Below are 16,194 nucleotides of genomic sequence, written 5' to 3'. Positions count from 1 at the left end.
AGTGGTGTTTTCAAGCCTGGTATGAATGCCATCCTTGGACCAACAGGTAGTGGAAAATCTTCGTAAGTATTGCAGTCATTCTTCATGGCCAGTGTATGTGCTACCATTGAAGTAAAACTATTTAGAATGTAATGCTCTTATATAGATTTGCTCTTAAAAATGTAAATGTATATATTTATATACTCAATATGAAAATTAATTACCACCTTACATTGCCATTTATAATGAAAGGAGTAGGTTCAGTAAGACCCCTTTTTGGTCCTAAAATATAGCAGTTTTACAAAATTGTTAAAATGTAAACCTTTAGTTATTTATTGGACCGTAGAATGCTTCTGCTACATAAATATGGGGTTTTTTTTGACAATACAATGCACATATATCCGGTACTAGCACCATTAAGTCATGCTAAATTACTGAAATCCTCATAATTCTAGCATTTTAGTTAAATTTTAGACGGTTTTCGTGTAAAACGAAAGTGGCCGCATTCGTGTTCATCCTTAATATTGAAATGTAAGTTGTATTTTATGATAATACATTTATTAAAACATAGATAAAGGTTGAGGATGAACACGGATGCAGCCACTTTCATTTTTACCAAAAACCATCTGAAAAGTGACATTTTTCGGCATATTAGGTAGATTTTTCATATTTGAGCTTGAATCGGATCGTTTTTAATGTCTTAATCTGTTAAAATCTTTTACATAAACTAATTAATTCAAATAAAATAGACACTTAAGTGTTTAAAAAGTGGTCAAAATCTTTCGTCAGAAGAACCTGAAACCAAAATCGGTCCTTACCGGACCTACTTCTTTGATATTATGGTTATATAAAATTTGAAAAAAATTTAAAAAGCCCCAGTTATTACCTTTGTTTACCAAAGTTTGCATTTGTGATGTAAAGTTACAAAAATGTAGGTAAAAAACTGGGGCTTTCATGAGACTTTTGTGTTTTTTAAGATTACTGAATATATTCTTTATATATGTTATTATTATTGATAAAAATCTTTTACCCATAAATCTCAATTTTGTTATACATGTAATTTCATTGAATTGTCACCACGGTAACACTTTTTTACTAACACTTTAGGTTGTTTTAGAAGATTCTAGAAAAACACCAATAATTTTCTGGATTATGAAACTTTATCTTAAGATTAAAATATAAATAGTTTTAATCATAAATCATTTTGTAAATTATAAAATTTTTAAAACTTGCAGATTATTAGATATATTAGCAGGAAGAAAAGATCCTGCTGGTTTACATGGACAGCTCTTACTGGATGGATCTCCACCTCCTGAAAATTTTAAGTGTATGGTTGGCTATGTTGTTCAGGTGTGTGTTTCAAAATTCAGAATGTATTTAATATCAATACCTGATATCATTTATTTCCATTTTTATTTTTCTCCAATAGTATACATGTTATATATTTTTACCAATTCGCATGATAATTCTAATGTAACATAAACATACATTTTTTGTACTCTAGGTTAATATTAGAGTACATGCATGGTAACAAAGAGGAAGAAACAGTTCGTCTTTTGGTGCAGTTTTGCTGAATAAAATCTTCCCTCCCTCATCGCATTATTAAAAATTAAACACAAATGGCTTATTATATTCACTAGCTATAAATGGGAAATTTATAGAGCTTATGAATGCTTATAAATTGTTTTGTTACAATTACATGATATTTACTAACTTATAATTTTACAGGATGATGTTGTTATGGGTGGACTGACAGTTCGTGAGAATTTTGAGTTCTCAGCAACTCTAAGATTACCTAGTCATGTCACTAAAGCTGACAGAAAAGACAGAGTAGATAATGTTATAAATGAACTTGGTCTGAACAAATGTGCCGATACTAAGGTATGTAGACAGTGATCTATGATGATCCATTAAGTGTGGTGGAAAAAGAAATGATATGGCATATTAATTCAGGACACAAAATCTCTAGCTTGCACTAATGTCACAAAACCTAAAGCAAAGCACCAATACATGTGATTGTGCTCAGATGAAGTATGAAATGATACCCAGTAATTCATATTTTCATAATTTTTTACACAACCAAGGTCCATGAGTCTGAACAATCTTTCTCGATTATATGGGGGGAAAATTGATGATACAAAATATTATTAATTTTTAACAAAATCAGGTGCAGCTTCAGAAATGTATTTTAAATTACAAAGGCTTAAGTCAGTTTAACTGATTATATATATATTTTTCAAAGGTTGGAAATGAATTTTTCCGTGGTGTATCTGGTGGAGAAAGAAAAAGAACAAATATTGGTATGGAGTTGATTATCTCCCCTCCTGTGCTATTTTTAGATGAACCAACAACTGGCCTTGATGCCAACACAGCTAACTCTGTAATGATGTTATTGAGAAGGTATTACTCTCTTCAATTAATGATGTAGACAACTGCCATTAATAAAATTATCTGAAGCAGCGTTAAAGAGTCTGTAGTGTAACTAACACTTTAATAAAGTCTTTATTTCATGTTTATTCTATTTGATGCATCTTACTGTCTAGTAATTTACAATAATGGACTGTGTGTGGAGAAGGTCAAAAGTCCTGTCCTTGGCTGACCTAAAAAGTTTAAAGAGTTTAAGGAAAGAAAAGAATTTGTCCTAAATTTACATATAATATTTGCCACTTGACATAGCCATCAGTCAGTCCTTGACAAAACTTAATAGAACTTATCTTACAGTTAAATAAGCTAAGCTATTATTAGAATGTGGTTATCATAAACAATGCTTTTAATATATTTGTATATCTAAACCTTATTTTGACCATCAAACATTTAATTTCTGAAAGCTTAACCAGATGTCCAAATCTTTAGAAACTTTTCCATTTTTATTATGAACCAATATATGCCTATTTGGCATCCTTCAGAAATTATGATCCTTACTTATGTATCTGAAAAATTGTTGATTTGATCAGATTCCAATTTCCTTCATGCAAGTTTGTCATATATATATACTAAACTTTTCATTAAAATTGAGCCTTTGGTTTTGCTTATAGATTAGCATTAAAAGGAAGGACAGTTGTCTTTTCCATCCATCAGCCAAGATATTCTATCTTCAAGTTATTTGACAGTTTAATGCTGTTATCCATGGGTGAATGTGTTTATCATGGACCTGCCAGTGAATCTTTAGAGTACTTCAAATCTATAGGTTAGTATACATAATAGTTATGATATTCAGAAATGTGGCTAACTCACATTCTTACGGCAAGGGTTAATGTCTATGTGCAAAAAACGGGCTGTAAGTAATTGGCTAAACATAATGGTGACCATCAATTACTTACTGAAAGTGGATAGCTTCTTCCAATATTTTCACTGGCCAATAAGAGTTACCTTTGATATTTGGAGCAATCAGTATTGGACTGCCTTCAGTTGCTGTGTAACAATTTAGAATTTTGCCTATTCTTGGATAATACCTTCAAGACCATTTTATTCTACAAATAATATGTGAAATAATATTACAACTGGTATAGTAATAATTGAAAAATATATATATTTGATGATTGTTTAGAAAATATTTGATTTCAAATTTTATTCTGGTATATAGACATGATAGAAGAGTGGCGAAAGATACCAGAGGGACAGTCAACCTCATAGATAAAAAATAAACTGACAATGCCATGGCTAAAAATGAAAAGGACAAACAGACAAATGATAGTACACAAGACACAACATAGAAAACTAAAGACTAAGCAACACAAACCCCACCAAAAACTGGGGGTGATCTCAGGTGCCCATGAAGGTTGCTCCACATGTGGCACCCGTCATGTTACTAATATTATTACAAAGCCAGTTAACAGTCTAATTTGGAAGGTCACATTCATGATAAGGGAAGGTGATTGTAGTTACGACATTTATGAGGAACATATCCGGTATCATCTGTGAAACAGTTATTCCATAATGGTCAACCAACTCATGATGGTGTCCGTATAATTTACAAAGAGAGGATTTCAACTTCACCATTTGGAACGTTTAGATGTTCTTTGATGTTGTTTTTGTAAACACTAAAGGTCATACAGTTTTATACTGTATTGAGAAAATATGTTGGTATAGTATTTTTGTTGACAGTTACTTTTAAAGTGATAATTATTTTTACAGGATACGTTATAGAAGAACACAACAATCCCCCAGATTTTTTCTTAGATGTTATTAATGGAGAGGCAAATCACTCAGAAAAAGGTATTACATTTTATATCCGTCCCACATACTGTGAATTCATTATTATTTCTTAGATATTATTTTTGTATGTATTTGTTTAACACAAATCGTTCAACAGAGTACAGTTTTGCTGTATGCTGTTATGCATATTTTGGCAAAACTTTGAACTCATATACACGTATCCACCAAAATTCAATTTTTCATCTATACATAAAATTTGTTTACATGAAAATAAATGAATCCATTTATTTGAATTTGGTTTTTTTTTTCAAGTTTTGAAAAGAAAAGAAAAAAATGTGTATGTGATCAATCCTTGTATGAAATTACAGCCATCAAATATTGATCAGCTGATTCAGTTGTGTTTTAAACTTCAGCATATTAACCTCATTGTTTGTTGACAGATCAATGATATATGTTACAGTATCTCATATTTGTCCTAGAACTTAAACAAAATGAGTATCAGGGCCAAACAAATACATTTAATTGGCTAACATTAAGGCAGAATGACATTTATGTAGACCATTTGTCAATTGAATAATTACATTAGTCAGTTCAACATAGATTTTTTTCAATGATTTTAAATTTGAAATGAAATTAAAGATTTATTATCATTGTTGTCCTGTCTTACTGTACATGAACATATGTAAACATCATGTTTTAGCTCAATATTTTAAAAGGGGGGGGGGAGGGTAATCCGTATTACCAAAAATGGCTAGTGATGTGAAGTTTCTAACTCGCATATGTTTCATGTCCTTGACATCATTAATATGGGTCAACGACAAAATAAAAGTTATGGTTTTGTTTTGTTATAAGGTGTATTTCTTATCTAGTTTAATTAAAAGTTCATTAATATTTGATTAACTGTATTTTTGAAAGGTATATAAAAGAAGTTCACCTAGGGTTGAAGTCATAAAACTTTGCTCAGTGCTCAGACCACAAAAATCATGCTCAAACATGAAATCCAACTTTTCGATTGGTTGATTTTGGAGTATGAGTACAAAAAAAATGACTCAGAAGTTTTATGACTTCAAGGCCAGATCTGACTTCATAAATCAATGATATGAAAACAGTTTGTGTTTGAAGTTAGAATAATTTTTTAACTAATTTGAGTTTAAGATCAACTGTACTGCTTTTTAAATTTTTTTTTTTTCATTTTTCAGTTAATGCTATTAGCTCAGGTAGCATTTTCAAATGTACTTGGATTTATTAAATAGCAATGATGTTCATGCTTGTTTGATTGGGGTCTATTGACCTTGTCCTAATTTGATGGTTTAATAATTAACATTAGTTAAAGTGTTGAGGTCTGCTTCGTGGTTACTGTAAGCAATAGTTTAACTAAATGTAAGTATATCTGACCTTGCCATGGAGATTACTGACATTGACCTCATTTTCTGGTTACATAAAGTTTTCTTACCCTGATAATAGTTCAACTAAATATGCCACTTAATTTTGATTTCATTTCAATAGGTCAAACAGCTGTTAATGTTATTTTTTCTGTTTAATTGCTTTGGTCAACTGTGCAGTTAATATAGGTCACCTGACTTTAACCTCATTTTCATGGTTTTCTGATCAATGTCAGGGTGTGCACTCATTTTGGAAACTCGTTTGAATATCTTATTTTTTGTTTCACTTATATTTTAGACATTTACTAGAATGTTATACATGTACTTAAATTTAAAATTCACATAAAGAATATGTTACTTGGACAAGGATCACTTTTACAAAAACAAGGGCAATTTAGACTAGGATAATTGATTTGAATATCACAAAAAATATTCGTAATTAATATTAAGTTGAATATGATTTTAATAAAAGCTTTTTAATTTATCATTTGCAAAAAGACTGAAAAAAGGATAATTAACACATTGAAAAAGAGAAACTTTTAATGAATTTCTGAATATTTTTACATTTGAAGTACAAAATGTATCAAAATCATCTTAAATTTTAGTTTCATAAATTTTGGTTTAAAGTTAGTATTAAAGATTTATGCTATGTTTAAAGTTATTGGGGCATTAAAAGATGACAAGGCAGTAAATTTTTATGATTGAGGTGACAAGGTGAAGTTTTTAAATGTCGTTGTTGAGTGACCTTCAGGTATTAGATTAAACAGTTGGAAGCCATATGTTAAAATTCATATAAAACTTAATATTTAGATGATATTGTATACTACATTTACTTACATTAACATTAAGGATATACAATGTAAAAATATTTTCTTTTTTAATGTTCTGTAATTTGTGTCCTTGTATGTCAAAAGAAAACACTTAGATATGGAGTAATCTGTTTCCATGAAGATTGTTTTTCTTTCTTCAGTTGCACTAGCACTGTTTCATTTTGCACACAATTTTAAAATTCTAAACTCAATAAGGGCAAAATCCAATTAGAATCTTTAATATATATCCATTTCAATAAAAACTCATGATATTTAATGCTTGCATTTATTGAAATAAAATACTTTCCTTTGTCTCTAGATATAAACGAAATTTCAGTGAAAGGTAATTGTGATAATGTACACAATACTAATAGTGTGTAAAATTGCACGTGTGTATGGTTGATAATGTATATTTTATTTACAAGTTAGCATAGGCTACAAAGATGTAATTATCAAACTAATTCACTTACTTTTAGAAGTTAATGATGCACTAAATATATTATTGCATTGCTTTTTTCTGGAAGCTTTTTAGATATTATCTATATCTTGCAGTATTTTCACTTCTAGTTATATTTTAATATCAATTTATTATCAATATGGGTTCAATACTTACCCTTTTTTGTACAGATTTGTGTCCATTATAAGTTTTGATTTTCTCATAAACAGTACTTTATGGATAGTTCTTTATCTAATGTCAAACTTTTCCTTTTTTTTTCTACAAGAAATGGTGTGGAAATACAAGAACAGTTATAAAAAATTGATTTTGTATTCCCCCAAATCTAAAAAACACCATTATATCATTTTGTGACTATCATTTTTATTTGATTAAGCAGCTGAACTTATTAGGCCACTCAGCCACCAAGTCCCCCTAGAAATTTGACCATAATATCTTGTTTTCCTCTTTTCCTCTATTGAAAATGATTGTCAGTTTGAAATATGTTCCTGATAACAATTATTGTTGCCTTAGGTTTATGTATCAGAAGTATTATTATAATTCTATGTAAGTGATACATAAGTGTATCAGTATTTTATTGAATGAATGGTACATTTAATGTTTTGGTCATCTGATATTATAAATTTAAGTAGATTTTAAAAACTTTTAATATTGTCAAAGTGACTTTGGTTAAAATTTGCATGTAGGCCAACTTAGATATCACCATGTTGGTATATCAAGGATATTCAAGGATCTTCATGTCCCATATATCATATTTTTACCAATTAGATTTTTTTAAGCCTTAAAGGGAAAATTCACGATTTTTTACTTATGGTTTAAATATGTTCATTATAACATAATATATATATTCACAAAGTTTTATCGCTATATGTGCAGTAATAAAGGAGAAATTCAATAATTAATGAAAAAATATCAACTACTTCCTGTAGGTCGTGACGTTTTCTCCTGATTTTTGCATGCCGGGATTTAAAATACAATCATTAAAAGTCTTGGTTTTTAATCATATTTTAACGTAATCGTAAGCGCGCCGATGACTTATGCTTTATCTAATAACCATCCGATAATAAGAAGATAAAACGCACAGACGTTCAATTGTACTCATTCGTGAGATAAATTATCTATGTTAAACGTATATATTCGAATTATGTTTGTAGACAACACAAAAAGTTATAAATTTATTTTTAATAAATGCATTTTCGGACTGATAAGGTGAACAAATTAAAGTACAATAATCTGTAAAGACAATATGTTGGTGTACTCATGATTATTGACCTTTTACTATCTCTGCTATGACTAGGTTTATACGATGTGTGTATTCACGGTTCTGTGGCAATACTCGTAGATGGCTTGTTGAAAGGTAAATTGTTATTTGCACTTCGGTATTTAACCACACCTCTAGGGCACACCTTGCCAGGTGTGACTGTCTATTCGTATCAGTGGGAGCATTTAATACACACATTACAAATACATATTCAAGTTGATGACAAATAAAAATTGGTTGCCGTGGAATTATTTAATTATATTTGGTGCTATTATTTATTTGAATTCAAATAAGTTAATTTACTAAGAAATACACAATTTTCGGTTAAAGACGGGAAACTTAATTCATATGTCAGAATGAAATGATATACAAGTCTTGTCCTTGATTTATGTCTCATAAAAAGGGGGACTTAGAAATTAGAAATAGCTTTACTAAATCATATTTATTTGTCTTTATTGGGCGAAAAAATGTACGAGAACACTTACATTTAGACTTTTGAAAGCCATGTATTAATTAATATATGAAACTATCTGAAGATAACTCTACCGAAGCGGAACATAATATGTACGAATAAAGAAAAAATACTTTTGTATTGGAATGGAATCGAAAAATTACGAATAGATATTCTTTTCAAGTGTGAAAAACGTCAACCAAATTTATTCATAATCGGGAACGTCCTTATTAAAATCTGAGACTACTATAATAATCGTCGTCTCCCAACGTATATATATACTTAAATAACTATTTGACCAACGATGTTTAAAATTAAAAGACAACGAATTTAATGTTATCATTCCCTATTTTTGAATGTTATTATAAGTCTGTTCAACTTGCAAGAATACCCCTAAAGCGGACAAATATCTGACAAGCAGTTTATTCTTTAAATTGCTGTCATTGAATATCAAGAAAGAAAATAAATCCCGAAATTGATACTCAATAGTTTTCCTAGAAAATATTCACATCCCTTGGGGATTATTAGTGTACGTCCAGTTGCATATATTTTATATGAATGTTGGAACAATTGTGATGATGACAAATTTCGTCCTTTATTCGAGAACAATCTAATTGATATATAAATCTGTGAGTTTACTATGTTCTTAACTTCGATGAACCAAAGCAAGTTATAAATTGACCTGTATTTAAATCAAATTGTTTCTTTTTTTTCTTCTTCTTATTTTGGTATACAATAGTCTATCGAATTCGTTGATTACATACTGTTGGCATACGTGGACTAGTCTATAATAATTTACAAAACTTTTACCACAATTTACACAAAATGTATGTTTCTTTCTTATGTTCAATGTATACATGTATACATATTTTAAATTGCGCTACTGACTATAGTTCCGTAACTTTCTACCCAGGCGTATGTATACACGAATCGTTGACAAGTGCGCACATTTTTTTAAATCAATAATTCTGGTATGTTCCAATCTGTCCTAAACTATTGACAATGAGTATATATTACATTTTCCCAAATTAACCCTTGGAAAAATATGTAAATAGATTTGTATTTCTTCAATTTTTTTTTTTGTATTAATTTTTTTTTTATAGATAATTTTCTTTACACCAGAAATGTTATTTATAAACAAGCGTATGAGTTCAGTAATGACTAGTATAAATATCACTTTCGGACACGCAAGACAAAAATGTATATTATACATGCACCTGATAGTTCAAAATGGAAAGTTATAAGTAACGGTCGTGTACACTGATCAATACCTACAGAAGTGAAACGATGCATGAACTTGCAAGCCAGCCGGACAGGAAATCGATTGAATACCTGGACGTGTCACCTTACACCCCTTCCAATACCTTTGGGAGTAATACCTTTAGCCATGCTGGTGATCAGATGAGGGAAGATCCGAATTTATTTAAATAAAGTTTATTACTTGAAAGAATTATGAACGAATTAGATTTTCGAAAACAATTTCCACGGAACACTTATTTATGATTTGAACTTTGACTTTTTAACTAATTACAATATTATCAGTTTAAAAATAACAGACTATATGGTTATTTAAAAATATAAGACCATTTTCCGTATCAAGTTAGTCAGTCAGATAAAACAACCGTACGATTGACAAGATATCGACACGCAATTACGACTACATCGTTTACTGTAGTTTTGTTCCTTTGTGGTTTATAGACATATCGGGATTTTTCATCGGAGAAGGTGACAAGATGGCGGAGAGCAGAGAACTGATACTCAAAATTTAAAATCGATGGTGATCTCTTATTTAGCGGAATAACACTTTAATATCTATAAATTTGAGCATTTTTATACAGAATGGACATAATATCAATTTTTGATTTTTTTGCGAAGTTTCCCTTTAATGATAAGCATTTATCATGTTTGGCTATGAAGACACTTTATAAAAAAAATTGAAAATCTTGAAACTGGATATGAATATTAAATACTGAGCTTTTAGTTTGATGACTATAGCTTTCACATGATTCTTTGACTGCTTTTGTGTATTGAATAGCATCACATATTCTTATGCTTTTTTCAAGCTCTTGGCCATTGATGATTCTTATTTCCCTAGATTTTTCTAATTCATATTCTTAGAAAATGATATTTTAAGCTTGGACTTGCTTTGATTGGACATAATATATTGTTATTTCTTTAACAATCATTAATTTTTGTCAAATTTTTCATTTTGTTTTCTACTTAAAAAAAATATTTGCCAAATGAAATTTTTTTAAATGTCCACAGTTTTTTAGTAAATTTTACCACCTCTTTTTCATTATAAGAATTGATTAAAAGTTCAGTAATAAAAATACAGCTATACATACATGAATAAAAGGAGGTGTTTGGTATATGGCAATGAGACAGCAACCAAACAACAAACATAACAAAAACTCCAAAAGACATATAGTTTTCAGTTTGCTTTTAAGGCCAAATAAAAGTATATGTGCAGTTGTAGTGACATCTTTTAAAAACATAGGGTTGGAAGTTCAGCAATTTTTTTATTTTTTTTTAATTCATATATATTTTATTTGGACAAAAATGTGGAACAGTTCAGTAGGGTCGGTCGGGTGAATGGAACCACATATATACATTTATTTGGCCTAAGTTCACAGGAAAAGTGGTTAAAATCTCAAAATTTATTGCAGTGTTAAAAGGTAGCTTTATTCAAATACGTAGTGTAATAATTCAGTGTTCAAGTTTTAAAACTTTTTTGTAATTTTGGAAGAAACTTTCAATACAGTGTCTTAAACTTGAATGAAATACTTAAGTCACCCTGCTGAAAGAATATATAAATGTACTTATGAATGATTTAAACTGTTTGAACTAATTATACCCAGTATTTTTACAGACATTGAAGAAGTACATACAAAATTGGTATCATCATTTCAGAAGTCAACTTTAAATTCAAGGTATAGAATCTATAAGAATTATTTGGAAAACATAGAATATTCAGGAAAAAACAGCAAATTCAAAAAGAAACAAATACCTTAAAGAGTTGCATTGCTAGATGAGAAAATGTTGACAATAATTGTAATTGTCTTTTATACGCCCAAAGGAGACATATTATGGTACTATGTACATGTAGTCTATCAATCTGTACAAAATAAAGTAATAAAAGTACTGAACTTCAAGGGAAATCCCCTTATAAATACCGGTCTATCATGTGGTCTTTGCAGTTGCACAGCTGTTTGTTATGGTTCTCCAGTAAGATTGTCAGATAGGAATCTTCCCTGTAAAATTGCATGATATTCATTACCATCAATCATATGAAAATATTGTAACTGTTCTTGTGTTTTGTCTTCACAATTTGCTTAACTGCCTTTATTATGGGTTTTTACTCTTTTGTAGTATAATGTAGTTACAAGTATAGCAGTTCTGCCAACCTTTCATGAAAGCACATCTGTGAGATTTGGCTAAAATCATGAAAAATGTAAAAATGAAAGAGAATCAACAGTAGATCAAAGAAAAATGTCACCATTATTAAGCATGAAAATCCATAAGTCTGGACTTGGCAGCCCTGCTGTAGATTAATACTGAATTGTTTGATTAGCTGATTTGTATTTAGATAAAATGTACAATGTCATAAACACTGCTTTGACTCTAATCACTGTACCTGTAGTCATACTATGCATGAATGCATCTTATTTATGAATACTAAAAGAATAACAGTCTTTAGTGTATACTAAAAAAATAACAGTCTTTAGTGTGTATGTAAGTGAATGTTTTTACATTGGTTATAAATTTGTGCATGCCTAGGGAGATAACTAATTATATTTATTGACAGATTACAAAATCAGATGAATCCTATCTTACAACAGTATCAGCATGCCGTAGAGACCAATACTGTTAAGGTTTTACCTAAAATAGAATATGCAACGTCAGCTTTCACACAGGTATATTGTTGTATTATAAAGAGTAAGATTCATTGATTTGCTTTTTCATATGTCGCACTGAACATGCATGAAAGATTTTCCTCTTTTCTTATGTTCCATCTGAAAAGCATTTCCAAATCTGTTAATTCTAGATTGACTAAGAAAATTCCATTCAAAATTTTGGATTTTGTCAAATTCAAATATGCTAATTTAGCTGTTTCAGAATCTAATGCATTCTGGGTAATATTTTCAAAAGCTTACACCAAAATGTTGTGAATGGTTTAAAACAGTTTTATCCATCCAATGACGTAACATTATTTTCATTTTGGTGTCCAAACAATGAGATTACCCGTAGTCCTTCTTTTGAAAAGGGGAATTTAAAAGGTCTTTACACAGTACAATCCATGTATAAAAAAATAAGTCATAAAATTGAGAATGGAAATGGGGAATGTGCCAAAGAGACAACAACCCGACCATAGAAAAAAAAAACAGCAGAAGGTCACCAACAGGTCTTCAATGTAGCGAGAAATTCCCGCACCCGGAGCCGTCCTTCAGATGGCCCCTAAACAAATATATACTAGTTCAGTGATAATGAACGCCATACTAATTTCCAAATTGTACACAAGAAACTAAAATTAAAATAATACAAGACTAACAAAGGCCAGAGGCTCCTGACTTGGGACAGGCGCAAAAATGCAGCGGGGTTAAACATGTTTGTGAGACCTCAACCATCCCCCCCCCTATACCTCTAGCCAATGTAGAAAAGTAAACGCATAACAATACGCACATTAAAATTCAGTTCAAGAGAAGTCTGAGTCTGGTGTCAGAAGAAGTAACCAAAGAAAATAAACAAAATGACAATAATACATAAATAACAACAGACTACTAGCAGTTAACTGACATGCCAGCTCCAGACTTCAATTAAACTGACTGAAAGATTATGATTTCATCATATGAACATCAGGCACAATCCTTCCCATTAGGGGTTTTGTATCATACCATCATAACATATATGAGAAGAACATAACCCGTGTCATGCCAACAACTGGTTTTTGAATAAATGTGTTTAGTTCCGATGCAAAGACCCTATAAGTGAATCAATATTAACGCCAAAATATGCAATCTTTAATGACCTGACAACATTATCGTAACTATATCCCTTCTTAATAAGTCTATTCAAAGATTTTGTTAGTTTTTGAGGTGAATACTGACACCTTTGAATATTCAATCTGTGCCGTTACCATATCCATATTTTTTATAGTTCAATTTTAAATGGAAGATTCAACAAAATGAAATGTGGTTTCATATTAAAGGCCAAAAATAAATGGCACAACCTCTTCTTTGTTTAACTTGGTTATCTTATTGATATAATATACTTTCTTCAAATTGATCTAAACTAAAGCAGACGTCATTTTATGCTACAAACTATAAACAGAAATATTTCAAAGGTGCATTTATATGAATGATGGAATAAGGGAACTTATCTATCTACACCATAACTGCATTGCAAACCTATTTGGCTGGCTGTAATGCAATACTGTACTAACATGCATCTGTCATTTACATACAGGAGACATTCATTCATTCATTCATATAGCTTATTCAACATTACACACTGTATCAACCCTCAATCAATATAATCCCTAAAACCATATTTGGAGCTCTTGGTTACATATATTTATTACTATCAAAGCAATCACATGTTAAAAATATGGCTAATTTAACCAAAGGGGATGTCATTATTTTTTTTCAGTTTAGAGCTGTATCTGGCAGAACAATACTTAATTTGCTGAGAAATCCACAGCTGTCAGTTATGCAGGTAAGATTGTTTGAAAAGATGACATTTGCTATCTGTGTCAATGTTTCCATTTGAAATTTGGTGTTATTTTTAAGCTAGTGAAAGATTTACATGCCCTGAACTTCTAAGAGTTTTATATTAAAATTCTGTACTACCCATTCCTACACTTTGGCGTATGTTCATTAATACTGGTAACATTCCCAAGTTATGTCTTTATTTGATAAAACATGGAGATCATATCTTGGAACCAGTATGTAAACAAAACCAAATATCTATGAATATTATACCCCAAAAGAGGTGTGGTTTGTGAAACAACTGTATTTACTAAGTGCAACCTATAATAGTTGTCCTTAAAAATAAACACAAACCCTTCATCATCATCATTATTGGTGCTTAAATACATATACTGTTAAATTACTTAAGGGGGATCATAGGTATATATTTCCTCAGATAGAATTTTCTTATACTTTGCCAAAATGAAGATTTACTATCCTTTTTTCAAAAACAATAATATAATAAAAAAAATAGTATGGGTCACCAAGTCATGCTAAATTGCTCATGTTTGGAAAGATTGTTCATGAAAAAAAACATATTTTTGTGAATAAAAGAAATCTATGATACAGAATTTTGAAATTAAATATGAGAGGACAGCTTTAATAACATGATTTAAGAAAATATTGGATCACCTAACTTGTTTTCTTGCTACAAGTAAAAAAAAAATCATCATTCCAGTATTAAATTTTTACTTTAAGAGTTATCTCCCCTTAAATGGCTAAGTTGATAAATTGATTCATAATAACAGAAATATTTGTCATTTATTTAAATATTTTAAATAATGCAATAAATCACTTTGTTTTCTTTGTACAAATTAACATTCTTACACTTATATTGCAAATCTGACTCAAAATTTGCAGATTAAGGCAAAGAACTATTTTGATTTTGTACTGCTATTGTACAATCCAAGATTGCGGTATACTCACTGTACTGTGAATCTACTTTACCTTAATGATACATTCAAATGTAAGCGTAGACTTCCAATTTCACTGTTTCACCAATTCAGCTAGTAGTGTTCATAAACATATGATTGACTATTAACTGGCATTTCCATGTTTGTCTTTAGATAGAAACTTTGTAAGGTAATTTATTCGGAAGATTTAAAATTTTCAGATTTTGTTTTACAGTGGTTAGTGTTGATAATATTTGGACTGATAGTTGGTGCTATTTACTGGCAGCTAGAGAAAGATTGTGTAACAGGAATCCAGAACAGGTATAGTAGATATCTAGTAACTGCACCACTTTTTTTTTGTTCTTTCAAAAATTCAGAAAAAATATTAAAGTCATTCCTCAAATAGGACAATAGAATTGTGTTGATTTGAAAATACTCACTTTATACCATGCTTTTTAGTATATCTAAATAATAGGAATGGCAACGAAGTAGTACTCAAGTCGAGTACTCACATGGAAGGTCGAAAAACTTGAGTACAAATTAAGTACTTGAATGTACTCGTTTGTCTTTTATAAATCTTGAGATATTTCCTTTGACTTTATCTCCCTTTGAAATATCCCTTGTAGTACCAATAACAAAAAAATATTTGTTCACAATGTAAATTTGTTTGTCCTTACTCCTATGTGTTTGTAGCTTTTACTTAGTCTCAGGTTTACCTATAAATGCAAAACGTGTTTAAGTAGTACCATCATAGCCAGTTTCGTCAAAGAGGATTTTTTCTTGTGCAGGACTTATAACAAATCTTAGAAACATCTTTCTTTGTGGATCACATCATATTTCTGAACAAAAACAAAATCAATGTGCCCTGCGGTAACTAATCAGACATGTGTAACAGTCTTTGTACACGGATTTACACTTTCTTGAATTAATAACTCACAAGCCATAAACTAAGTGGTTTTTTTTTATAATTACTATGGGCTTTGTTTGTTAATCAAGACATTTTGTAAAAGTGGTTGGTACGAGATCTAAATTTAATGTAATACATGTTTATTTGAATCTTTTTTTA

The 16,194-nt window shown here is 30.0% G+C and overlaps 1 protein-coding gene across 2 annotated transcripts in view; it reads left to right on the top strand.

Moving 5' to 3' along the window:
- LOC139487713 (broad substrate specificity ATP-binding cassette transporter ABCG2-like) overlaps window positions 1-16,194 on the top strand; it is a 31,302-nt gene that overhangs the window by 7,274 nt on the left and 7,834 nt on the right. Inside the window, exons 2-12 of one of the 2 annotated variants that reach the window (XM_071272731.1) lie at window positions 3-62; window positions 1,215-1,329; window positions 1,708-1,860; window positions 2,222-2,379; window positions 3,015-3,166; window positions 4,114-4,194; window positions 6,645-6,668; window positions 11,361-11,421; window positions 12,297-12,405; window positions 14,138-14,203; window positions 15,364-15,449. In XM_071272731.1, coding sequence (XP_071128832.1) covers window positions 3-62; window positions 1,215-1,329; window positions 1,708-1,860; window positions 2,222-2,379; window positions 3,015-3,166; window positions 4,114-4,194; window positions 6,645-6,668; window positions 11,361-11,421; window positions 12,297-12,405; window positions 14,138-14,203; window positions 15,364-15,449 — 1,065 coding nt within the window. The remainder of the gene's footprint in view (window positions 1-2; window positions 63-1,214; window positions 1,330-1,707; window positions 1,861-2,221; window positions 2,380-3,014; window positions 3,167-4,113; window positions 4,195-6,644; window positions 6,669-11,360; window positions 11,422-12,296; window positions 12,406-14,137; window positions 14,204-15,363; window positions 15,450-16,194) is intronic. The other variant, XM_071272732.1, reaches the window with a different exon arrangement.

The sequence above is a fragment of the Mytilus edulis genome, chromosome 9 (assembly GCF_963676685.1).
Source record: "Mytilus edulis chromosome 9, xbMytEdul2.2, whole genome shotgun sequence".
NCBI classification, from domain to species: Eukaryota; Metazoa; Mollusca; class Bivalvia; order Mytilida; family Mytilidae; genus Mytilus; species Mytilus edulis.
This window is presented reverse-complemented; position numbering and strand designations above follow the sequence as displayed.